At 45.6% G+C, this 27,947-nt stretch overlaps 1 protein-coding gene across 1 annotated transcript in view; it reads right to left on the bottom strand.

The window, feature by feature from the left end:
* The window catches only part of LOC147683337 (calcium-activated potassium channel subunit alpha-1-like), a 799,658-nt gene that overhangs the window by 516,173 nt on the left and 255,538 nt on the right, over nucleotides 1–27,947 (bottom strand). Inside the window, exon 10 of the mRNA XM_086942523.1 lies at nucleotides 27,710–27,792. Within this exon, the coding sequence (XP_086798649.1) occupies nucleotides 27,710–27,792 (83 nt within the window). The remainder of the gene's footprint in view (nucleotides 1–27,709; nucleotides 27,793–27,947) is intronic.

Below are 27,947 nucleotides of genomic sequence, written 5' to 3'. Positions count from 1 at the left end.
AAGGTGAAAGCCAGGCATCCCGCCGCAGGGGGCCATTGTGGAGATTAAGCAAGCTTAATGCCCAGAGTTGCAGAGTGAGAACCCATGATTAGAGCAGGCACCGAAGCGAGAATTATCGAGTCCGTGGACATTTGAGCTCAAGACCCTGCCGCGTCGGGAATTGAACCCTGGTCCCGGGTCTGACCTCAGCTTCCGGGTCTGCCTGCTCTACACCGTGAGCCACACTTCTCCACTGCTATGTCTTAAACACAAGATGTGCGATAAAGGAAATAAAGAGGGCATGCAGGACGGTGCACTGCTGTACTCCCCTAGCATGCCCATTGACTGGATACGGTGGCTTCCCCCACTGCGTGAGAAGGGGGTACTAAAAGCTATGCGGAAACTTGGTATCGAGACTGCGGGAGACCTGTTTGGGGACGGGGTGGTAAAAACTTGGGAACAAGCACGGGCTGGCCAGGAGGACCCGTCTCTGCTGAGGATATTCCACTACTTTAGAGTACGTCATGCTAGTTTGGAACTACTGGGGGGAGATATGGCAGAGCCGCCGGAGGTAAAGGAACTCACGTATGTCATTAAGGCCACAACCTCACAGAAATTACTGACTCACCTTTACACCCTGTTACAATCACATAGGGACAACACATACACTAAAGCGAGATTAGCCAGGCAAGTAGATTTACAAATGACGCTGGATGATAACACTTGGACATACTGCTGCACTAACACTAGGAGAATCTCCCTGAATGGACGACACAGGCTGGTCCACTTCAAATTTCTCAACCGGATATATTATACTCCGGCCAGACTCTTCAGGTATGGTCTTAGAACCACTGCGGAGTGTGAGAGGTGTCACTCGCCTAACGCAGATTTCCTCCACCTAGCATGGACTTGCCCAGGAATAAGTGACTTTTGGGTCAAAATTTTTGCAGAACTGAGTACTATCACCAGGATTGTAATTTCCCCTGACCCTGCGATGGCTCTGATAGGGTATACCAAGAAGTTGCCGAAAGCAGTTTGCAGACTAGCTGACATGGGGCTCCTTATTGCTCGCAGAGTAGTGGCATGCTGCTGGATGAGGGGACCGAAGCCAACTCCTAAAAGATTGGCACACGATATGTTGTACTGCTGTACACAATCCGAGATCTATAGCGAACTCCTACCCCCCACCATCAGACCCAAGAACTTTTGGGGGCTTTACCAAACCTACTTGACGGCTAGCGCAGACAAAGACCTAGAGGCAGAGCCACAGGAGTCTCAGGGGAAGAGTGCGTAGTACCTGATGCACACTAGATGTCGAGTGTTTTTTCGGATTCTCGGGCCTGGGTCGTGGGACATGAAGAGGTAATCTCCTTGCGTTCTCAGATCCGAACAGGTAAATATTTCTGTATTCTTACAACGCCGCCTGCCCTATTGACAGGGTTGTTGGCTAAATGGCTGTGTAACTCTGGGGAAAAATGTGGATAAGTGTTTGATATCACACTGAACTTCTAGTCCACTGGTGGGTGGTGGGTGGGGGGGTTGGAAGGCCTGTTAGAATTGGTTGTAACTTGTCTTGAAAACTTCTAAAAAAAATTTTTTTAAAAAAGAGGAAATAAAGAGGGCAGCCATTTGGCATGCCAATTTAATCACATGGCATCCACTCTCATGGTTACTCCAATGATGAGCAAGGCGTTAATCTCGGTCATCCTCAAACCAAGGAAGGACCCTCACTATTGTGGTTCTTATAGGTCTATAGACCTACTCAATCTTGACATTAAAATCTATACTAAAATTCTGGCTACTAGGTTGGAAAAAATAAAATCAAACTTAACTAATCTGGATCAGTTAGGTTTTATTCAAGGGAGACAAACACATGATAACCTATGGAGGATGATCCCACTGGTCGAAAAGTTCACCAAGAAACAGATTCCAGACATTCTGGTGGCATTAGATGCTGAAAAGTCCTTCAATCAGGTGGATTGATCCTTTCTCTTCCATACTCTTAGCAAATTTGGGTTCAGTTAGCGATTTACAGTTATGGTCCGGCCATAGTACTCACATCAACTCTCACGAGTGGTGGTTAATGGATTGGGGTAAAACAATTTTTTAACTTAGAACGAGGAACACACCGTGAGTGCCCTTTGTCCCTGCTTTTATGTGCATTCATATAGAACCCTTGACCGCTAATATTAGAGCTACCCCAGCCATCAGAGGTATCCTCTCCAGCTCAGTGGAGCACAAGAATTAGCTTTTTATGGATGATGTGTTGCTCTCCCTTACATCCCCTCCACATCAATAATAGCACTGCAATAAGAGCTAACCTGCCATGAAGCAGTGGCAGGTTACAGCATAAATCTTCATTATAAATGTAATCCTGTTACAATGGGAGATGGAGACATTGGTAAAATCTACTCCCTTGCAATAGGCTAAAAAGGACATCACCAATCAAGGGATAAAAATCACCCCTCAAATTTCAGACCTATATCGCACCAACTATCCCCCACTACTCCGGCAATTTAAGACCAACCTTAAATAATGGGCCCCCCATGTATCTTTCATGGCTAGGACATATCAAATCAATTAAAATGATGGTCTTGCCCCAGATTTTATACCTTTTCCAAGGTCTCCCAATCAAGCTACCTAGGGACTTTTTCTCAGGGATTAGATGCTTGACAATACACTTCATATGGCAAAGTCGTAGAGCATGTCACCCCTTTAAACCATTACTGCTACCAGAAGACTTTTCTCTTTACTACAACGCAGCACAACTGCAAGTGATGTCTGAATGGCCCATTAGGGAATCGGCTAAAAATGTGCTCCAATTGGATGGGGCAAAGGTTAGAAGGTATATTTGGGACATATTATGGAAACCAAAATCAGACTGACCCCCAATGCATACCTTAGCACACCTACTCGAAAGACCCTTTGGATGTGGGACTTGGTGATGCCACTGGAGGGGTGGTCTACATTTTCTTACCCGTACATCTCCATCCACATCAATCCCGCCTTCCTGCCAACTCTTAAATTAGGCCCTTTTGATTTATGGAGGAAGGAGGAATGCTGGACTATTTCAGACCTGTTACATGGGTGGGACATTTTCACTTTTGAGCATTGCCAGCGGGACCTTGTCAGTGAACTGCCTCTCTTCCCACACAGCTCCACCTGGGTAGCTGCTTCCTTTGACCGTCGCTGGCTGGAGTTTGAGGCCCTCCTCCACCCGCAGGCATCTGCCTTCACCTCATCTCTGGTGGTCCATTGGGGAGCTTCTCTGCTTTGCCACTGCTCTGCCCTCTGTCCCTTTGCCTTCTGATCTCTTTTGGCTTCTTTTTTCCATTCCCTTTGTTTTTTTTTGCTTTTTCTGCTCTCTAGCCTCTTTCCACTTTTTGCCCCTTTTTTCTCCATGTCCCTGCTTGTTGCCGTAGCCTTGCCCCCTTCATGCACCACTTCCCCCTTTTTCTACCTCCCAGCTGTCCAGCCCTCCCCTCACACTACTTACGGTGGCCGCTGTGCAGTGAAACAAGCAATCTCAGTGACATTGTCAGTGGACTGCTTCCCCTCCTGCACAGCTCCTTCTAGGAAGCTGCTGCCCCTGACCCTTGCTGGACGGAGTTTTAGGCCCTCCTTCTACCGCAGCCACCCACCTGAGCCTCTTCCCTTGTGTTCCAGTGGGGAGCCTCTCTACTCTGCCGCAGCTCTGCCCTCGGTTTCTCTGCGTTCTGCCCTTCTGGTCTCTTTTTCATTCTTTATCATTTCTCTGCTTTTTTCACTTTTTTTCTCTTTTCCTGCTCACTTGCCTTTTTCCACTTTTAGCACCCTTTTTTCCAGGGCCCTGCCGCTACTTGTCTCCCATGGCTCTGCCTCCTTCCAGCACCAATTCTCGCGTTCTGCTTTCCAGCCTCCCAGCTATCTAGCCCTCCCACACACACTACTTATGGTAGCCACTGTGCAATGCGCAGCTGGTGCACTATAGGCACACCAAGGTCAATCCCATCTGCACCCATCTTTGCCTGGATTGCACCCAGTGCCACAGACCCTGGTTCTTGGACCATCTACCAATATGACACCAGAACCCTCCACTCTCTTAACAACAGACACCCCACCGCCTGCCGACAGGAATCACTGAACGACACCCAGGGCCCTTTATCCTGCTGGACCTGGAGCTGCACCTTCACCTGCCACTGCACACCAGCCACTCCCAACTCAAGAGAGCCAGATAACGGACCTAACTGCCTCAACTGCATCCTGCTCAACACACGCTCCCTCGACAAACATGCTGTGGAAATCCGGGACCTGCTCGAATATGTCAACTCCGACATCACCTTCCTCAAAGGAACCTGGATGAACTCCACTTCTGACCCAGACAGCACCATCGCCATCCCGGACGGCAACAAGATCATCCACAAGGAGGCATCGCCATCATACACAAAGGCACCCTCCACCTCAACACCCACATGGATGACCACTCAACCAACATAGAGCACCTCAACTTCCAGGTCCAGACCACCCGAACACCACCCTCTGTGAATAATCATCCACAGACCCCCTGGATACCACACACCCTTCAACGATTCCATCATTGACTTCATCACACCTCATGTTCTCGCCTCCACTGACTACATCCTCCTCAGCGACCTCAACTTTTACCTGGACAACTCTAACAACAAAAACACCCCATCTCTGCAGGAGAACCTCGCCATTGTTGGACTGAAACAACGGGTCACCTTTCCAACCCACTCAGCTGGACACACTCTTGTCCCCATCATCTTCAGCCACACCACTGAACTCCTGTGGATCGACCACTGCTGTGTCCACTTCCATTTCCCCTTCACCAAACCAACCATACACCACCAGGTCCACTGCTACCCTAGCAGATGTTGGAACAAGGTCACAGAAGAACAGCTCACCACCTACCTCAGCAATCACCCCACTGACATCCACCGACACCAGTACCTCGGCATGCAGTCTCCACCAATTGAATTCAACTGTGTCAACACCCTGGCTCACCTCAAGAAAGCCTCAGACAAAGAACACCCCAAGAAAGCTATCTGGTGCTCTCCTGCCCTTCATGTGTACAGACGCAATTATAGACGGCTCGAGAAATGATGGAGATGCAGTAGGGCCCTAGAAGATCACTCAGCCTTCAAAACTGCTGTCACCGCATACCACCATCTCATTAGAACAACAAAGAAAGCAGCCCTACAAGAAAGCATCAATACCCAAGCGTATCTACAAAACAAGAACTGGAGGACGAGCCTTCTCGCATTTGGCGGCCAAACGATGGAATGATCTACCGATGGATCTGAGACACACTGTGAACCTTCTTTCTTTCCGGCAAAAACTCAAAACACATCTCTTCCCCAAATAATAACCCCCCTGCTCAACCTCAGCAGCCCTTTCCCATTTAGCGCCTTGATATCCCCTGGGATGAATGCTGCGCTCTACAAATACCACAAATAAATAAATAAACTAGTGCACTCAACAGGAAAGAACTCTTAGCCATAGTCAAAGAATTCACCGGACTCAACACACAGACAGAAGACATCCCAGCCTCCCTAGACCTCTTCAACAACCTAGGCACCTTCTTCTACTGCAAGATTAAGGAGATATATGACAGCTTTGACATCATCGATAACCAGAACCCTCCCACCCCACCCACAAATACTACATCCAGCGACACCGGACCCCAGCAGACCTTCCCCAGCAGAACTGCCCTCACCGCAGATGACACCCTCAAGATCATGAAGAGCATCCACTCCGGAGCTTCCTCAGACCCCTGACTGCACCACATCTTCAATAAAGTCGGCAGCGCCATTGCCCCCGAAGTCTGCCGCACACTCAACTTCACCATCAACTCCGTCACCTCCCAGAAGACTGGAAACACGCAGAGATCAACTCCTTGCTGAAGAAACACTCTGCCGACCCAACAGACCTCAAGAACTTCAGCTCATTCTCTCTTCTACCCTTCCCAGCCAAGGTCATTGCAAAAGCCATTAAACCACATCTTGGACCTCTCCCAATCTGTCTTCCGAAGCAACCAAAGCACCGAAACTGCCCTCCTTGCCACCACAAACAATGCCTGTACCCTCCTCAACTGAGGCAAACTGCAGCCCTCATCCTCTTGGACCTCTCGACCGCCTTCGATATAGTCTCTCACTGTACCCTATGCGCAAGACTCCATGATGCCTGCGTCCACAACAAAGCCCTGGAATGGATCCACTCCTTGTTCACCAACCGAACACACAGCCAGACTACCACTATTCCACTCCAAACCCACAGAGATCAGCTACATTGTGCTCAGGGCTCCTCCCTGAGCCCCACTCTCTTCAAAATTTACAAGGCCCTGCTTGCAGCCATTGTCAGGAACCACAGACTCAACATTATCTCCTATGCAGATAACACCCAGCTGATTCTCTCCCTCTCCAACGAACCCACAGTCACCAAGACCAACATCCACAACGGGATGAGGGGTGTCGCCACTTGGATGAAGAACAGCTGCCTCAAGCTTAACTGAAGTCCTCATCATATGCTACACCCCCTCTTACTGGGATGACTCCTGCTGGCCCACAGCACTTCAAACCCTCCCACATCCCCAAACCACACGCGAAATCTAGGTATGATCCTGGACTCCCTACTCACCACGAGGCACCAGATCAACACCATCTGATCATCCTTTTTCCACGTGTTACGCCTGCTCTGAAAGATCTTCAAGCTGATCCCCATCGAGTTCAGAAAGATTGTCACCCACGCAGTCATCATCAGAAAAAACGACTACGGCAACGCACTCTTTGCCGGTATCACGCAGAATCTCCTAAAAAAACTGCAAATCATTCAGAACGCCTCCACCAGACTCATCCTCAACGTTCCCTAAAGCAGTCACATCACCGGCCACCTAAGACACCTCCACTCATTCCAAGTCAACAAAAGAATTACCTTTAAGCTCTTCACACATGCCTACAAAGCTCTACACAATGCGGGACCTGTGCACCTTAACCATTGCCTGGTATTCCATGCACCCACCAGAGACCTCAGTACCGCCTAATTGGCCATGGCTATGGCTGTATCTGCAAGACCATGACTGGAGGAAGATCCTTTCCTATCTCACAGCAAAGACCTGGAACACCCTGCCTCTCCACCTCAGGCAATCCCCCTAACTGCCTAAAAAACAGGAAGGACCTCAAGATCTGGCTCTCCGACTGAACAGCAGCACCTTCAGCTGACCAACTGTTCCCACCCACAGCTCCTTAAGACCCTTATGGGTGAGTAGTCACACTTTACAAGTCACTTGATTGATTGATTAAACTAAAACACTGGGTTGTCCACTGAATATATCTCTTGCAACTGCCAGATATCTCGTTCACATTTAAAAATGTGTGTGACGAGCAAGCAGTGGGAAGGGCTCCATTTGACAATTTCCTCAAGACCAAACCCCACAATATACATTTCTGGACAGAGATTTTAGGTGACCCCATTCAAAAAAACAATGGCGAAGACTTTCCAAAGACATCCACAGATTCAATCACTCCATTGGGCTGCGGGAAGATCACTACAAATTGTTATTTGATTGGCACCTATTCCCCACCAAACTTAAAATGTATGAACCAAACACAACAGACTCATGCTGGAGGGTATATTGCCTACTGGGTGATTTCCAGCACATTTGATGTGATTTTCCATTTATTAGACTGTTCTAGGCAGAAGTTTTAGCACAAATTAAAGCCACATGTGGCTACCCTCTCCCAGCTACATCAAGATTCTCTCTGCTGGGTTTGCGAGATGAGACTTTGAACCATCAGACTACTGGGGATCATTCTACTTTGTGGCTATGTCTTAAAGCAGCTAAGATGGCTATAGCGGGAGCATGGAAAAAAAGCTGCACCCTTGCTCACACTGTGGCATGTGAGGTAGTGGAAAGCCCTGACAATGGAGCGAATGGCAGACATTTTATCAGATAACTACAAAAACTTTGAATACCAGTGGGGCCCGCTGCTATATTTGCTTTTGGAAGGCCTCTTGCTTACCGCCCGTCCTACTTGCATGAGGGCACTCCACCTCTTTCAGTACTGAACATCATGAAAAACCGAGAGTCCTATTCTAGGAACAAGAGATCACAAATCTAGCGCTCCCAACTAACCGGCTCGCACACGTCACTCACTCGACATACAGACTTGCAACACTCACTTATGATTTACAGTTGGGGTTTTTAGGGGGAAGGGGGATACATTTAGTGCAAGACTTATTCATTATAACAATGCAATGTTCACATAGATGCCTCCAAATTTGATATGTGCACTGGAAATGCTGTATCTTATCTTGAGCACCTTACACTAGTGTTGTAATTGGATTATATATAATAAAGTTTGACAAAAAAGTAAAAACAGTGATTTGCTGTCAACAAATATCTTCACCCCTCCCATGCTCATGACGAGCTGAGCTGGTCATGAGCCAAGGTTCCTGTGTGCTCATGACGTGCTGAGCTCGTCATGACCGCTGGAACGCTCAAACACGAGGCTAATTCGCCTGCTGGGCTGAGCATTCCATTAATCAGGGGTGGGCGTGACGAGCTCAGCTTGTCATGAGCACATGAGAACCGTGGCTCATGACGAGCTGAGCTAGTCATGAGCACCGGGGCGCTTTGCGCTCCCCCCTCCCGCCAGCACAGTAGGGGAATGTGCCCCGCAGCCAAGGGGTTAAAAGATATATCTCAATGGAGGGACCGCAAGAGTCAGGAAGCCAGCAGCACTGATATTCTCAGCACTAGACGTTTCTTCACTGAGGACTTGAAAACTATGTGCACCTTGCTTTCAGAGGCCTCCTGACCCATCCTTCTGCTGCCTAAAATCTGCTGAGTCAAACCAACATACTGCAGACACAAACAAAACTACAAAGGACATATGTTGTTTTAGAGGGCATGCAAGTCAATCTTTCTGCAGTCAAAAATCATTGACCAAAATGTATGAACTAGTTACAACGATAAGACAGCAAAGCAGTGCAGTTTATTTTTACATCATGTCTTTAAGAGTGCACATCAGTATGCAACAGGTAATCAATGCAAACACCGCAGTGGGAAAGCACTTTTTTGAAGTTTTTACATATGACCCAGTAACATTATCAGAGCAATAAAATACAGTGAACATTTAAAGCAGGACTTAATGTATACACACATTTTTATGTATCATTGAGCCTTGAAGCTTTTCACTTTAATAGAATTCCATTAAAACATTGAAAACATAGGAGTAGGGTGGGTGATTGTTAGATTTGGGGGTTTCTAGTTGGCATAGGCAGGTACCTGTGACAAATAGGGACCCTTGCGTCTAGTCAGGGTAAGGGGCTACACTCTTAAAGTAATCCCTGCTCACCCCCTTGGTAGTTTGGCATGAGCAGGCAGGCTTATCTCAGAGGCAGTGTGTAAAGCATTTGTGAACACATGCAGTACTACAGTAACAACACTACAAATAGAAACCACACAGGTTGTATTATAAAATAGGTATTTTTATATAGACTTAACACAAGACCAAACAACAAAAATCCACAATACTGTACTCAAAAATAGTCTCTAAAAGGTTATAAAATAGCTCAGTTCTCTCAAGTTGTAAATGCAACTCTTTACTCTCAATGTTTTTTTAATGCGTAACGCAATGAAAAAAAAAGGGTTGCAGGTAAGTTGATGCGTCGGTTCCTTACACGCAGGGGAGTGGATGCGTCGGATCTTACTGCTGCACAGGGGAGTTGATGCTCGCTTCCTTACTGTGTGGGGACTTGATGCGTCGGTTTATCAGTGCTCTCCGGTGCAATGCGACAAGATGGCACCTCGATGCAATACTCTTCTCCGGTGGGATGTGACAAAATGGCATCTCGGTTGCGATGCGACAACGTTGGTGTGATGCGCGCCTGCCGACGGCCGAGCAGCAACTTTATGATCTTTGGAGCCGTGACAGGCCCTGCGACATGCTTCTCCGGTGATGCGACGATGTCCTCTGGGGCACCGTCCCGCTTCTACAGCGATGTGCCGCGCTTCGGCGATGCGATGATGACAGCAGCGGCTCGCTTCCTCGGCGATGCGATGACAGCGGCGGTTAGCGGCGACATGCTTCTCATTGTTGTGTCGTGGTTCCAGCTCCCAGCGACACGCAGTCTCTCAGAAGGCCCAGCACAACAGCAGGCACTTCAATTCCCAGCAAGGGAATTCAGGGGGGAGTTGGTTGGTGAAGTCTTGTATCCCTGAGACTTCAGGCAGGAGGCAAGTTCTAGTTCAAGCCATTGGAGATTCTTCTTCAAGTTGATAGAAAGCAGACTCAGTCCTTTTCTCCTCTCTTTGGCAATGAAGCAACAACTGCAAGCCAACCCTCAAACACACAGCACAGGGGTAGTCTCCTCCTTCAGCTTCCTGGTTCTTCTCCTCAGCAAAGGTTTGTCTTGATTCCCAGAAGTGATCTAAAGTTCTTGGGTCTGGGTCCCAATATTTTATACTACTTTTCTCTATTTTCTCTGAAGGCAGAGAGGCCTTTGCCTTGTCCAACAGTTCTTGTCAGTCTTGGAGCACTTTGTTGACAAGACTCCTGCTTTCTTTTCAGTGTGTAGGCCAGGGACATCAGACACACCACAGGAGGTGAAGCCAGCATTGTGGAGGGAAGGCCCAGCCCTATTCAGGTCCCAGGTGCAGCTCCTCCCTCCCATCTTCATGCAGATCTCTCTATTCAGCCCTGTGCTGACTCACCCTGTCTCCTGGAACTCCCCAACCACAGTCACTCAAACTCCAGACAATGAATACACAACCTAGCAGAGGCAGGCTTGGATAGTTAGGCAAAAAAATACCTACTTTCTAAAAGTGGTATTTTCAAACACAGAATGTTAAAAACAACTTCACTAAAAGATGTATTTTATCATTCTGAGTTCAGGCATACTAAACTCGAATTTTCACCTAGTTCCCTGAGTCAGTTAGGATTATAAAATGTAATAATCTCACTGCTCATTCTGGCCTATGGGGAATAGGTAGCCTTGCAATAGTGAAAGACAAAAATGGCTGTAATTCACTATAAGGACATCCCACACACATCAGGGCATGTCCTAAATTTTACCTACAATGCACCCTGCCCTTGGGCCTACCTTAGGGGTGACTAATATGTATAAAAGGGAATGTTTAGGTACTGGCAAGTGGGTGCACTTGCCCGGTCAACATGGCAGTACCAGACTGCACGCAGGCTCTTCAATGGCAGGTCTAAGACACACTTTACAAGCTGCTCCAGTGGGTGGCACAATCAGTGCTGCAAGCTCACCAGCAGCATTAATTTACAAGCCCTGGACACATGCAGTGCACTGTACTAGGGTCTGACAAGTAAACCAATCAAGTCAATCATGGAGTCACTAATCCATACATCAATTTACCATAGGGAGCACTTGCACTGTGGCACTGAACAGCAGTGAGAAAGTTGACCCTCGCATAGATGAACTACACATGGCAGCAAAGAAGCAGCACCCTCTGGTGCACCGAGTGGTACAGTTTGTGCTGATTTTGCAAGGTGGAATAAGCTCCCGGCACAAAAAGTCAGTGCGACCTGCGAATTCTTCCAGCTCAAAGGAATCCCGCAGAATCTCAGGGAGTTTTTAAGTAACTCCACAGACTCTTGCAGAGTGAAACTTGGCCACTCCGCCCACCCCTAAGCAGGGGGTGATTTTTCAAACTTTCTGTGAATGTAATACAAGCTTTCACAAATAAAAGTTGCATCTGCACCCACAAGCAATAGATCTTGATTTGTAGAATCTCAGTCTGTAGATTTTTATGGGCACAGGTCTCATTACTTCAGAATATATTCTTGCTAATTAGATTGACACTGGCCATCTGCCTAATTGTGTCAAAGTCCACAAAAAGCGTGCAAAATTACTCAAATTGCAAGACCGAGATATAGCATAATATTTTAGTATGAAATGCATCCTTGGTCTGTTTTGGAAGAGAGGTCGCATTTCGCAATAAAAAAACATGAAAATCACAAGTGCCTCAAGCAACAGACACTCACATTCTAGTCATTCTCCTTGTCCTGCCACGAGTAGTAATTTCATCATGTGGCATAATTACGAAATTTTTGTGAATTTCGCATAAAGGTTGTAACCAGACATTTGGGAAACCATGCCAGAATAATTGGAATTTCAACTGGGACTAATTTGTGGCATGAAAATACAGAGTCCCATGGGAGTTCCATGCCAGTATAGCGAATAAACACAAGGTGGCATATGATCAAGCCCCTATCGCCACCACAACGTCACTTTGTGTGACGTTGTGGTGGTGATAGGGTCAGCACCCTATTATCAAGGCAGCGTTAAGCCAGTTAACGTGGTTTAAAGCCACATTAAGTGGCTTAACGCTGCCTTGATAATAGGACCCCTTTCATGCTAAACTTAGCGTGAAAGGGGGCGTGCAGTGGGTTTTGCCATGGCGTTCCACGCAACACCCATTGAAGTCGACCCTGCCACCCATTATCATGTTTGGCGATAATCTGTGGCAGTGCTGAACTTAAGACCAGAAAAATCCTGGTCATGAGGTGGCAAAACGAGGAGAAATGCTTTATTTCTCCTCGTTTTTGCTTTTTCCACGTGTGCTGCCTTGTACAGCACACATGGAAAAAGCAAAATGCCATGGTTTGTTCATGTACAGGAAGGTGTCCCTTCCTGTACATGAACAAACCTTTTTTCAAAATGCCATTTTGTAACTTCCATGTGTGCTGCACAATGCTTTTTAGGTTTGTTTATGTGCAGGAAGAAACTCCTTCCTACACATAAACAAACCTCCCTGCTCGCAGACACCCTTGGACTCTGGTGCAAGGGTGCCTGCGCAGGCGCCATCGTAGGGGGAAACGCCAGGCTGCACCATATCCTTGTTAATATGGTGCAACCTGGCATTTCCGAAGTGGCGGAGAGTGGCGTTAAACCAAGATGGCTAACGGCTCTCTCCAACACTTCCTTGGTAATAAGCCCCAAGGTTGTATGTATTATAAAGCACTTGTAGTGTATTTTTTAGCACATCTAGAACTCTACACGTACACCTACGTCATGTTGGCAGATATAATGTAGTGAATTAGGCAACATGCACCAAAGTGGAAGTAATATCATAGAAACGTGCTTTTCTTTTGGAGGCAAAAGTATACTTCCACATTTGCAGTAACTCATTGCCTGTGAAATTGACGCACTCTGGAGAGTATGTAATTATGGCTGACAGATATGCGCTATGAAAGTCAAAGTTTCTTGAGTCACACTTGTAGTTTGACATTCAAACGTGCTTTTTTGCAGGCACATGGCAGGTGTTCAGCCCACTGAACTACTTTATCAAGCAACAATTCATTTGAGCTAACACCTGCAAGGCGCTCTTACTGCTTGCCCAATACTAATAAGTTACTTCATTCATCATAGCTGCAAAATGATTGAGTCAAGTGTGGAACCTTTTACCAGTCATAAGCATAGCTTTCCAAACAGAAACATTCACTATGGGGAGTTAAACTGGTAATCCCAAAAGCAAAACAATGATGCCCAGAATACAACACTGTGGGCCAGATGTATGACCATTTTTTGCTGTTGCATAAGGGAAAGCAGCCTGTTAGAGACCGCAAAAAAGGGTGGTGGGATGTACAAACGCTCTTTTGCGAGTCGGTGACTTGCAAAATAGTGTTTACAAGTCGCTATTAGGAAGTGACATGACAAGAGTGTCCCTTTCTAATAGCGAGTCAGAATGGTACTACTTCAAGTAGGTAGTAAGGCGCTCGTAAATGGGAAGGGGTCCCTTTCGGGAACCCTTCCTCTTTGGACTGGCAGCTAAAATATTTTTCAGAGAGCGGGCAGTGGTCCCACGGATCACTGCCTACTCTTAAAAAATTAAACTGAAACGTTTCATTTTTCTTATTTAAATGCACCCCATTTTCCTTTAAGGAAAATGGGCTGCATTAAAAAAAAACGCTTTATTGAAAAAGCAGTCACAGACATGGTGGTATGCTGACCCCGGCAGGCCACCATTCCTGTGAGGCTGGCTATTCCCAATGGGTCGCAAATTGCGACCTGCCTCATGAATATTAATGAAGAAGGTCACTTGGGACCCCATTAGGATTTGAAAACAGTGTCTGAGATACAGTTGTATATTTCACTTTGTGAGTGCAATACGTCGTAATTTGCGACTCGCAAAATGGAATGGTCGTACATCTGGCCCTACATTCTGTAAATTGCCATGAGAGAATGTATTAGAATGTAAAAGACCCATAGAAATGAAACATTGTATAACAGAGTGCCTATCACAGTACAGGACAACCGAACACCAAAGGCCTGATACACAAAGGACCTCTGCACTAGTGATGGAGGCCACTCATTTGTGTGGGAGTCTCTGCACCCGGGCGGTATCTCCAAAATGTTGTGGCTCTTTTCAGTCAGGCTCCCGGTATGAACAAGATTTCCTGGGCGTATGTAGAAGAGAGAAAGAAAAAGGAGGAAACAAGTGCAATAAAAGGAGAGAAGGAGACAAAAAGGAGGAGGAGTGGGAAGGAGAAAAGGGTGAGATGAAAGAGAATGTGTGAGGATGGAGTGGAAGAAAAGGAGGAGACAGGAAAATAAAGGTGAGATAAAAAGAGATAGGATGGAGTGTGACTAAGAGTGCTAGAAGGGATAAAAGGGAGAAATGCAGAAGAGAGGTTATGAGAAGGGAAGGAGTGTGGCATGAAAGGAGAGACAAGGAGAAGGAAGAGGAGAAAAACAAGAGACTCAAAAGGAGCAGGATCTAAGAGACAAAAGGGGAATGGGTTTGAGAAGGGAGAGACAAAAGGAGGTGAAGAAATTTAGAGAAGCAGAGAAATGAATGAGAAAAGAATGGAAAGTCATTGGAGAGGGTTGAGACAAGGCAGTAGATAGAGGAAAGAGGAAGATAAGAGAGTGAAGAGAGCAGGGTGTGGGCTGAGAGTAAGAATGACAGAATGGGACGCAAAGTGCAGAGGGCAGCAAAGTGAAAGGGAATAGGGAGTGGCTAAGAAAAGAGAGGAAGACAAGAAGGTAGTAGGAGCTTTTGAGGTGTAAAAAGTGACAAATGGGTAGTGCCTTTTGGATGCACCATAGTTTCCGCCAGTCCTCCAGGAAGTTTTTGTTGAAAAATGTTCAATTCCTGTATTTTCTTTGTTAGGCAGGAGCAGAACTACCAACACCACACTAAAGTGTCTAAGACCTTGGGGCACCATGTAGGCGTTAGGACTCACTACAGCAGAGGCCAGGTACAGGGTTCAAGTACTCAGGAGCTTGTTATGTCCTTGTAGCTGTTATGTTATGATATGTTAAAAGGTTCTAATCAAGCGCACATTCACCAACGGTTTCTTGGCGCTAGGGTGGGAAGTAATGCAGCATCAGAGAGAAAGCCTAGTCATTATATGCCTGAGAGAACAGCCATGTCTTCAGCCGTTTCCTAAAAAGTGCTTAGGAGGTGACCGACCTCAGCACTGCAGGAAGCTATTTCCAGAACTGAGGGGCCAAAACAGCAAAACGAAAGCCACCATGTTTTTTGTGTTCAAAAGTGGGAGTAACTAAAAGGTTCAGGTAGGAGGATCGTAGGTTACGAGTAGGGACATAGTTAAGAATCTTGGATGAGATAAAAGCTGGGCTGTTGCCGTGAAGAACCTTAAAAATCGTGCAACCCATCTTAAACAAGCCAAGCTTATCCACAGGGAGCCAATGAAGGCTTTTCATCAATGGTCTAACCCGATGCCATTTTGGTTGATGGAAGATTAATCTGGTGGCCTGATTCTGGACTAGCTGGAGGCGTCTCAGTTGATAAGCCGGGATGCCTACATAAAGTGAGTTGGCATAGTCCAGTTGGGAACTAACCAATGCCAAGATCACCAAAATCAGAGCATCCTGGGACACGAATCTACTGATCTTCTTGATTCTACGCAATTGAAAGAACCAAGCATAAACCACTGCAGTAATCTGATCCTTCACCGATAGTTCATTGCTAACCACAATACCCAAACTCTTGGCTGAGCTGACAGAAAGAGGAGGGTTGACTTCTCTGGCAGCTCCCAAAGCAGTGGATATTCCCCCTATTCGGGAATTATGTGAAGACTTGGCCAAATTCTTCCAGGGTAAGGTCGAGAAGATCTTTTACTCCCTTGATCACCTAGTTAAGGTCAATCCTCCACTGACTAACCCAGACAGTTCAGAGACTGACAGCCATACAGGAGAATTACTCAACTTCTCCCCTATCACCGAGGAGGAGGTCAGGACGTGGATACAAAGGATTAAATCAGGCTCCCCTTGAGACCCCTGCCCAGCCACTATTTTAAAAACTGTCCCATCCATCATTGCAGCATGACTCACTCCACTTTTCAATAACATGCTGGAAAGTGGTGAGTACCCCATGCGCTGGAAACAAGCATCGATCTTACCTCTTCTTAAAAAATCTAACCTAAATGTGGGCGACTTGAATAACTATCGGCCCATCGCTAGGTTACCTTTATCAGCTAAAATCATAGAGGGTTTAATAAACACTCAGCTGAGTGCATTTCTAGGGAAAGCACAACGTCTGGATTTATCTCAGCACAGATTCTGGCCAGGACATAGTACAGAATCAGCCCTGATAAAATCTGCTGAAGATATAAGACAAGTGATGGACGCAGGTGGTAGAGCCGCCCTGATCATGTTGGACCTGTACGCAGCCTTCGACCCGGTCCACCATAGGCTGTTGGTGGACTGGCTGGTGGTCTGCGGAATCCAGCAAAGGCCCTTAAGATCTTGCAGGCCTTCCTTGCCGGCAGGACTCAGGTGGTGGATATGGGAGACTACGAATCGGCCCCTTTCGTACTCCCTTGTGGAGTCCCTCAAGGCTCGTCCTTGAGCCCGACCCTTTTTAATGTGTACGTCTCCACCCAAGCGCCAGTCATAAGATCTTTCGGCTTTAATGTAACATCGTATGCAGATGACACACAAATTGTAGTGTCTCTGCTACCAGGTGGAGTGGATGACACAGCGGACACGTTCAGGGACTGTATGCGTGAGGTGAGTAATTGGATGGCAGAAAACTGTCTTAAATTGAACTCAGCGAAGACTGAAGTCCTGCTATTTGGGGCCAAAGATAACTTTTGGTCCCCAAGATGGTGGCCCGGAGAAATGGGGATTCCCCCTCTCCAGTTACTAAGGTTAAAAACCTGGGGGTTCTGATGGACGACACTCTTTCTTTCAGGCCTCAAGTCAACACCCTGTCTTGATCCATCCACTATATCCTAAAAACTATACGAAAAGTGCTGCCTTTTATCCCTGATGTACACAGAAAGACCGTAGTAACGGGATTAGCAATATCCCGCCTAGATTACTGTAACAGCTTGCTTTTAAATGCCCATCAGGGTCTGTTAAATAAACTACAAATCTTACAAAACGAAGCTGCCCGTTTGATTACGGGAACTTCCAAATTCTCTTCGGTAGCACAAGATCTGGTAAAGCTCCATTGGCGACCAGTGCGAAAAAGAATAGCCTTTAAGACGCTTTGTATAGTTTTTAAAGCATTGAAGGGTTTGGGCCCTCACTGCATGACTGCGTTCTTCCAGTTGTACAAACCGACCAGGTCGCTCAGGTCTTCGGACCAAGGACTGATCTTAGTCCCTAAAGTCAGGAAGGCCCGTTGTGGGGAAGGAGTTTCTCCCTGGGAGCGGCAAGGGCTTGGAATGCTCTCCCACTGGCCCTTAGGCAGATTTCCGACCTGCTGCCCTTTAGAAGGGCACTGAAAACTTGGCTATTCACACACTAATTCCACTCCGTCACACACCCTAGTTGTCATCAGCGCCAGGACACCGTTCCGGTAACAGTGCGCTTAACAAATGTGCAAAATAAATAAATAAATAGAAGGCCAAAAGTTGGAGTCCCAAGGATTAGCGAGTCCACCAGTGAGGATAAGCTCGGTTTTATCAGGATTGAGCTTCAGTTGATTTTTATTCATCCACTCACTGATAAAGGTCATAGTGTCTTGAAAATGGGACACAGAAGACGGAAGGAGATCAACGTCAAAGACCAGTTGAAGGTCATCTGCATAATTATAAATCCCAACTTTCCTATCCCGCAAAGAAGAAATTAAAGGGAGGAGGTACAAATTAAAAAGGAGTGAGGAGAGGGAGGAACCCTGAGGAACCCCACAGGTCAGATCCATTTTCTTCAAAGAGAAGTTGTGAAGGCGAACTGATTTAGAACGGTTACTAAGATAGGAAGACAGCCACTTTAAAGCCAGGCCTTGGATCCCGAAATTACAGACACGGTCAATCAAGATATTGTGATCGACCATGTCAAAAGCTGCTGACAAATTCCAGGAGAATCAGGGCCTGGGTGAGGCCTCTATCCGTTCCCCCTCTGAGATCATCCATAACTGTCAGGATTACTGACTCTGTAGAATGAAATGGTCGAAAACCAGCCTGTTGGGAGTCCAAGATATTGGACTGTTCAACAAAGGTGCTTAGTTGGGTTGAGACATGCGCTTCAAGAACCTTGGCCAAGTAAGGTAATAATGAAATTGGCCGGTAATTACCAAGCGTGGCTTTGGCAGCACCCGGCTTTTTATGATGGGAATAATTTCTGCACTTTTAAAGAGATCGGGGACTATGCCTGACTTGATTGATGTATTAAGAAGGGAGAGGGGGGAATCTGAGCATTTAGAAAAAGCTTCCTGAAAAACGTAAGGGGGACAACAATCAGTTGGAGAGCCAGAGACGACTTTTTTTAGTAGGCCTAGAAAGGTCTCCTGAGAAATAGTGGGAATCATAGTCAGCTGAGGCAACGATCCACAGAGGTTATAGGCGTCTGCAAAGGTAGCAGAGGTAGGGATGCTAGCCTTAATGGAAGTGATTTTCTCCATAAAGTAGGAATTGAGAGAATCACAAAGGATCTGAGAGGGAATCGGTTTTGCCATAATTCTATCAGGTTTAGAAAGCTCATTTATTATTGCAAAGATATCTTTTGACTTGTTGGCTGAGTGGATGACCTTATTGGAGAAATAATCAGTTTTGGTTTGAAGAATAGAGTTTTTGTATTCTTTCATCAAGTTGGTATAAGGGAAGGGATTTACATTACCCCCTCATCCTCATTAAAACCCAGTCTAAAATTGAAGCTTCTTTCATGGAACATTGCGGGCATCAAAAACAAACTGAATTCCCCGGACTGGGAAACACTGGTAGATTCTTGTGACATCTGTATGTTCCAGGAAACCTGGGTTGTCGAGGAACCTACTCGTCAGGGATTTGCATCCTACTACAAACCAGCCATCACCAAAGGGCAGGGAAGACCATCAGGAGGGCTAAATATATGGATTGGGACTCATTTAGGTTGTACTGTTTCACAAATAGAAGAAACTGGGACAGACATCCTGAGCCTTATCCTGTCTTTTAACAAGGATTACAACATCAAATTGATTAATGTGTATTCCAGGCCAGTGACAAATGGAAACGAGTCACCAACAATTGATCATCTAGATACAGTAATGTCGGGTGATATAAAAGATGGTCTGATTCTTTTGGGTGGTGACTTAAACTGTCAATATGAACCCCTAAAAAACATTGACAACTCTTGTGGCAGAGAAGAAAATGAGGTGTGGGCTATCCCTGATTAAACTCAACCCCGATCAGGGTCTGGTCTTCTCTGGCGCTTCAAATCAAGGTTTTTACTTTGAAACATTCACTACGTGCCTGCAATGGTCGATTTGGATTCGACACGCCTGGTAAATACACCTTTAACAGGGTGGGCCACGAGTCAATTCTGGACTTCGTTTTAATAGAATGTATTGGATGGTCCTTCGTGGCTGGATTTACTATTCTACCCAGGCATGACAGTGATCATAATGCTTTGTTAGTAACTTTTGAGTTCCCTCTAAAAACGGAATCAAGAGACTCAGATCAGTGTCCCAGGGATGGGCTATTACTCTCCAATAACAATAAAAAGGTTAAGTGGGCACAGATGGAAAATTGTCAAGCGAAACTGGCACTACTCTATGAAAGTATTTTTCCCGATCTAATGACCCTATCAGACCTGGCAGACAATGGGGCTTCACTTGAATACTGCAGTAGATTAGGGGCCATCAATCACTCCATCTTCAGTAAATTAAGAGAAGCATTTTATAGACCCTGCCCGCGGGGCGGAAGGAGTCAACAAAAGGTCACGTGGTTTAACAGCACCTGTAAACAGGCAAAGAATACTCTTATAGAGGCTATTAAACATAAATCTCAGAGTGCTGTCAAATCAGCTAGGGCCCAGTATAAAAACAGTATTGCTTCTGCCAAGGTTGCTTGGGGAATAGACAAATGGGACAGGTTAAAAACAGCCCTGGAATCCAAGGATCCAAGGTCATTCTGGAATATTATTGCGACCGGCAGTAGTGAGGGGCGGACTCCCTTGGATGCGAATATAGCGGCAGAGAGTTGGGTTACTCACTACCAGGCACTGTATTCTATACCATCAGATAATGGTTTCACAGTAGTATCATCTCCCTTTACACTCCCTACCGTAGATATAGATTCCCCTCAAATCTCCCTGGCTGAAGTAGAAACTGTAATTAAAAAAATTCCCATAGGAAAAGCTGCAGGACTTGAAAACGTCCCTGGAGAGCTATATAGAAAAGAGCCTACAGTTTGGGCCCCCTACCTGTGGTTGATTTTTAATGCCATTCTAAAAGGAATAACTCCACCTGAATAGTGGTTGGGGGCTGAGGTAATTCTGGTATTTAAGAAGGGCTGTCCCCTCCAGCCCTCTAATTATAGACCTATAAGTCTAATAGACATACCCCAAAAGGCCTTTGCAAGGATCATTTTTGATCGAGTCCAGACCTGGTTTTAGGAAAACAAAATAATGTCTCATCTACAGGCTGGGTTTAGATCCAAAACATCGACCATGGACCTGATATTTACGCTCCAACTCCTCCATTGGAAATCAGTAGTAGCGGAGGGGGGGAGCCTTTATCTGGTCTTTGTGGACCAGCAGAGCGCCTTTGACATGGTTCCCAGGGAGACCTTGTGGAGAGTGTTGTGGGAGCTGGGGATACCCCCATATCTTTTAGAGATCATCATTCGGCTCCACGCAGGGAACTATGCCAAAATTAGGTATGGGAAAGGGGTAGATCTCACCATCCCTATTTCTGTCAATACAGGAGTTAAACAGGGGTGCGTCCTGGCCCCCACCTATTTTGTATCTACATCAACGGCCTGGTGCACGCCGTGAGCCATTGCAAGAACATCAATGCCCCAAAGCTGGCTCGCGGTCGCGTGCCGGCATTGATGTTTGCTAATGACACGCTACTCCTGTCTAAGTCCACTATGGGGCTACAAAGAATAATGGATGGATTTTCACTCTTTTGTAAAGAGAGGGGGTTGGAGATAAACGTACAAAAAAACAAATATATGGTTTTCAACCCATGGAAATCGCTCCATTCTGGCCCCTGCCTGAATGGCTCACCCCTAGAGAGGGTTAGCGAATGTGAGTACCTGGGGGTCACCCTAAATGAAAAAATGACTTGGAGGCCCCCGGTCACAAAGGCTAATCTTAGACTAACCCAAATCTCGGGGGCCGGGCCAAAGTTTTTAGGGATACCCACAATAAACCTATGAGCCCCGTCTTAGAGATTTACAAAACTCAGGTGAGAAGTGCGTCATTGTATGGTGCTGAGATATGGGGCCACACAAATATCAATCTAATGCTGATCACCGAAAACAAATTTCTAAGACAATTAGTTGGTCTTCCGGTGAGCACCCCTCTATTCCCTCTCCGCATGGACCTAGGAGTAAGACCAATCACCCAGGTTGTAGGATGTAGGCCACTTATTTTTTGGCGAAGAATATGGGCTACCCCGGAACTCGCTGTGTTTAGATCTGAGCTAGAGGAGATTCTTAGCACTTCGGGGAACTGGAAGTTTCCATGGCTCATGTATGTTAAAAACTGCTTGATTGCTCTAGGATTCTGTGACTTATGGGAGAACCCCAGATTGGCCTGTGTAAGCATTACCAGGAAGGTCCTGATAAGAAGATACTGGGATGTTCAATTGGGTAATTTGTATCTCAGTCCTAGGGCTGGCTCCAGGCTGTCCATATTCCTAGATGTGAAATGTACATACTTGTTGGAGACTGTACTCGACGTTATTTATCCAATCCTGGCTAGGTAACTCTATTTGCAGTTCCGACATGGTAGTTTCTCGCTCAATGCATACACAAACCAATGGGTACCCGGGCGGGACCTGGGTTGCCCGGCTTGTCAAACCAAGGAGGAGACTGACCTGCACGTGCTCTTTTTCTGCTGAGGATACAGCAAAATATGTCGGAAAGAGCTTATAAATTTGTGCAAGAACTTGGGCTCTGGTCACTGCATGGAAGTCTACAAACTCTTAAAAACAAATACGGACTTGCATATTGTATTTGCAGTCTCCAGGTTTTTGTTTCGTATGTGGTGGGTAAGGACAGAAATTTTAAAATTGGGATGATTTATAAATTATTTATTATTGTCACCTTTGTAAAAATTGAATTTTCCTGGTTTCTAATTTTTTTAAATATTGTTAAATGTTTAACTTGCTGCTTCTTTTATGGCTTACACCGAATTAAAGAATTTGTGACTGACTGACTGGTATAAGTGATCTTATCTTCTACATAATAGTGAAGTCTATATCTACGTTCTGCCTGCCTCAGTGCCAACCTCTTAATCTTAAGTTCATCAGAGAATCCACCGCTGTGCATCGTGGGGGTCTGAGAATCTTAGTGAGCTTAAGAGGGGCTGCATAGTCGCAAGCAGGCTCTAGCAAGGCCTTGAAGTTGGTTGCCTGTGTTTGAACCGATTCCGATAGCTATGGGGACGTCGTGGTTAGAAGAGAGCTGAGATGATCAACATTAGCTTTTCTCCAGTTTCTAGACTTATAGTTCTTTATTAGTTGAGTTTTAGTGGGAGGAATGCCAGGTCAGAGGGAGTAAAAGAGATAAAATGATGATCCGGCCAAGTGCACGGGTAGACCATAAGGGGCAAAATCATCAGGTTAGCTGTCCAAACTTGATCTAATATGTGCCCCTTTATGTGGGTGGGTTCATGCACATGTTGGGTGCAATTCATAACAGACAGAATGTCTGACAGTTCAATTGAGCTGGCATTCTCCTGTTCATCGTGGGGCCAATAATTAAAATCAACAATGCTAAGAAGTCGGGTGTGGGCAATTGCTAAGTGGGAGATCAACTCACCCAAAGCCTGAGGAAAGGTAGACATATAACAAGGTGGTCTATCAAAGAGAGCACAAGTGAAAGATGATTGAGGGGATACTAGTTTAAATACTAAACTGTTGACAGAGGGCGGGCCGGTGACCCCCAATATCTGAAACTGGTGGTCTTTATGGATAATGGCTGCCACCCCACCACCCACATTCCTAGGGGAGCGATTAGCTTGTAGGATATAGTAGTTGTCTGGTACTGCTGCTAAAATATCAGGGATGAGCTCTTCCTTAAGCCATGTTTCAGAGAGAAGAAATAAATCAGGCTTCTCAGACTCTCACACAGGAGTCCTAATAACTGACACTCCAGCTCTCTTTCAAGCATCAAGGTAGTCCTTCAAGCAGCAGGACAATACTCTGGTAACAGCAGGGCTGCCCTGTGGTGGCGGGTAGTCCTTCTGATGTCTTCCACAGGTCAAAGAGTGCACTGAAGAGGTGTTATGAGGTTCCAATACATATCAATACACACTTAAAAAGGGGCGATACAACCATATGTTCCTCTTGCAAATCAAAATGATATGCATGTCAATCAGTGTGCAATTAATACTAATAGTAAAATATGGGAGAAAACCAATATATTATGCACCTGTGCACCGTACTGGAGTTTGCATGCAATCCACAGTATTGTGCATAGGAACCAATTCATTATGAAGGAAAACAAATAGAGTATGCCTCCACACCAATATGTTGTGCATGCAATTCATTGTGTTATATATAGACCAATATTTACTGTGCATACCCCCATTCACAAAACAGACACAACAGTGTGCCGTTGATATAAATCAGCAAATCAGAAACATAAACCTAGGTGTTTTGTTTAGAAATGATACATCTTAAACCATATGCTTTGTCACAAGAAACAATGTGCTTGATAATTGTATCAGTAGCTCACCTATGCATTAACCAGCATGCTGATTACTCAAACCAAAATGTGTCACATATGATGAAATTTGATTTTGACCTCTTTGGCACCTCATAGCCACCCCTCTATTTACCATGTGTTTTCTCCCTCTATTCAATATTCTTCTATGAATATTACAACATAACCACTCCTGAGTGCAGTGCTTCGCATTCTTTGTAATAAACCCATATGAATGTGAACACGACCATAACATCTATCTCTCTGTGTCTCATACAGACACTTAGGGCCAGATGTAGGAGACCGAATACCGGTCGGTAATGGCCGATTTCGGCCGTTACCGACCGGTATTTGGGGATTGAAATGTAGGGGGCCTTTATTTTACAGAATCGGTAAATTTACCGATTCGGTAAAATACAGAATCGGTAAATTTACCGATTCTGTAAATCCAGATGTAGGTGGCACTGCAAACAGTGCCACAGGCCCCTAAGACTTCGTTATTTGCCATGTAATACTATTGCATGGTAAATAACGAATTCCTGTGTACATGCACATCTGTGCATGTACACCTGTGCCATGTGGCACACATACATGCCCTAAGGGCATGTATGTGTGTCACATAGCACACAAGCCAGAAACAGGGGTGCAACAGGGTGTCAAAGTGACACCCTGTCCCCCTTGGCAATTCGGTATTTTTACCGATTTGGTAATTACCGAATCGGTATTTGCCATTGATTCCTATGGGCCTTGAAGCCCATAGGAGTCAATGGCAAATACCGATTTGGTAATTACCGAATCGGTAAATACTGAATTCTACCGATTCGGAATTTGTTACCGAATAATTACCTACATTAGATTTACCGATTCATGAATACCGAATCGGTAAAATTCGGTATTTATGAATCCGTAAATCTAATTTACCTACATCTGCCCCTTAGACAAACACAACTACACTCGTGCACACACCAACTCTCTGTGTGTGTTCGGTCCTGATTCAAGATGATATTGCAATCTCTAATTTTTTGCCTGTTATAAATGAACAGAGCCAATAGGGCAAATCTCTGTGTGGTGTAATGGGCAGCTAACCAACAGCTTCCCAGATCTGGCTGCCTCCTTTAACATTGGTTCTGGCCAAAATAAATGCTAGCTCTTTTACACAAATCAGTCTTGATCCTGTTTCAATAGGAACTGCCCAACCCGAACTGCCAAGTCCAATCTTCCCTGAACCAAAACACAAGCAACCCTGGAGGGACTAGTTAATGTGCTGATAAGCCATGCAGGACTCGGTTCCAGTGCCGTGTTCGATACCCTGTCTCATTCCATCTTATTGAACTCTCTCCGGTCCCTGGGAGTAGATGGTCCTGCATTGGCCTGGATTGCCTCATTTCTAAGTGAGCATACTTTCCAGGTCTTCTCCACGAAAGCCGCATCTGATATTTGTCCTTCGGCGTATGGCGTTCCTCAGGGGTCCATTCTCAGCCCGTTAATATTTAATATTTACATCAAACCTCTAGCTTCCATCGTAGAGGATGCCGGGCTCACTATTTTTTCATACACCGATGACACACAAATTGTCTTCTCCCTCTCCAACACTGAAGGCAAGAGTGTATCTAATTTGAAAATTGGATTGTCACGCGTGGCTGAGTGGATGCAGAGGCATCTCCTCAAACTAAACGGTGACAAGACCGAGATTGTCATCTTGGGGAAACACAAAGAGCTTTGGGGCCCACAACATTGGCCTGGTGCCATGGGTCCCCTTCCTCAACCGGTCCTCATGGTTCGCAACCTCGGATTCCTCATAGATGACAAGCTCTCTATGAGGCAACAGGCTACCAAGGTGGCTGCCATATGTTTTTCCACCTTGAGATGGCTCCAGAAAATTCTTTGGATGTTGCCTTATGCCACCAGGAGAACCGTCGTCCAGGCGTTAGTAACATCTCGCCTGGACAACGGCAACGTCCTCTACCTTGGCGCCGATGTTGCGACGATAAATAAATTGCAGGTAGTGCAGAATTCATCGGCTCGACTTTTATGTAACATCCCCAGGAGATCTTCGGCCACCCAGGCTCTCCGTGCATTACATTGGCTTAAGGTCCCGAGCCGCATTAAGTTCAAAGCCCTATGTTACCTTTTCAAAATCAAGCAGGGCTCAGCCCCTCTGTATCTTCAGAACCTTGTCCAACCTTACAGGCCTAGCCGTATATTAAGATCTTCGGCTAACTGTGACTTTGTCATTCCAAGATTCAAACTTGCGAAGATGGGGGAAGATCTTTCTCCCACCTAGGTCCCAAATCTTGGAATGCGCTACCTACTGCCCTGAAATCAGAAACTAATTTGTTTTGTTTTCAAAAAAAATTAAAAACGTTACTTTTCCAATAGATTTCTGGTCGTCAATAATGCTGTTGTAAATGTCCATTTTCTCCTTCAGTCTATCCCTGGCGCCGGGAAACCCATTGCGGGTAGCTGTTGCGCATTATAGGTTTTAAATAAATAAATAAATATATAAATAAGCATGAGGCCCACGTCTGGCCATACCCATCCCACTCAGGGTGACCCAATAAGTACTCAGAATTCTGATGGATGGAATGCTTGAAAAAAACTCAGCAACATTCGGGCTGCATTTCTATCCATTGTTATTTTGCACAACATGTCACCTCAGTTTGGACACAGCAATATGCAAATCAGTCTAGACCCTGCTCCAGTAGGAACAGTACTGCCAGAACTGCTAAGCCAAGTCCTCCAATGGAGCAGTGTCAAGACTCATTTGCATATAGCTGGGTCTAAACTGAGGTGGCAGGGGGTGCAAAATAACAATGTACTGGGAAGCGGCCCTGAGTAATTACCAGTAGCTGAGATTAATTCAAGAATTCAATCAATCACTTTTTCTGTACTTTCATATGTCACTCTAAGTGGGATGGGTATGCCCAGATGTGGGTCCTGTGCACAGTGTGTCACTGGAACCAAGCTATATCTGTCTGATGAGTCCATAACAAGGGCAAATCTTGTCCTGGATTGCTTTTGTACTGGTTCAGGAAGGGCCTTGCTTGGCAGTTCGGGTTGGACCTTTTTCCTTAGAGCAGGTCTAAGACTGATTTGCACATAGCTGGGTCCAAACTGAGGTGGCATGGTGTGCAAAATAACAATGGACTGAGATGCGGCCCAAGTATTTTCCAGTGGCTGAAATAAATTCAAGCATTTTGTCCATCAAATTTTGTATACTTTCATATGCTGCTCTAAGTGGTATTAGAAAGTCGAGATGTGTGTCCCATAGACTCTGTGTTACTGGAACCAAGCTATATCTGGCTGATGAGACCATAAAAAGGGCATAACTGGTCCTAGATTTCTTGTGTTGCGGTTCAGGTAGGGTCTGTCTTGGCAGGTGGGACTGGCCTTTTTCAATTGGAGCAGGGGCAAGGCGAATTTACATATAGTTGGGCCCAAACTGAGGTGGCATGGTGTGCAAAATACCGATGGACTGGGATGCGGCCCGAGTAATTACCAGTGGATGAGATTAATTCAAGCATTCCATCCATCAACTTTTGTATACAGTTATTAAGGGCAAGCATCACATAGGCTTTGCCCCATCTATCACCATACACCCTCTTACTATTGTCACAAATTGTAGCTCTAATGTTAATGCTTGATGGTCTTACCTCATTATATTAGCGTTATCTTCTTGGTCTGGAGTAGCACTATGCTTTTCAGCCAATATCAGGCATGTATCAGCAGTATCCATCTAAATCAGAGATACCAAGAGATACATTTAAGAAGTCAAATGGGTGCAGATTACCTGAGATTCCTGCCAGTAAAAGGCTGGATTGAAACAAGCATTTAAGCAAAAAATTACTATCTCATGTTTTATATCTAAAAGCGTTCTCAGTTGAAATGTAA

The sequence above is a fragment of the Lissotriton vulgaris genome, chromosome 11 (genome assembly GCF_964263255.1).
Source record: "Lissotriton vulgaris chromosome 11, aLisVul1.2, whole genome shotgun sequence".
Lineage (NCBI taxonomy): Eukaryota > Metazoa > Chordata > Amphibia > Caudata > Salamandridae > Lissotriton > Lissotriton vulgaris.
Note: the sequence above shows the minus strand (reverse complement) of the source record. Positions and strands in the feature narration are given on the sequence as shown.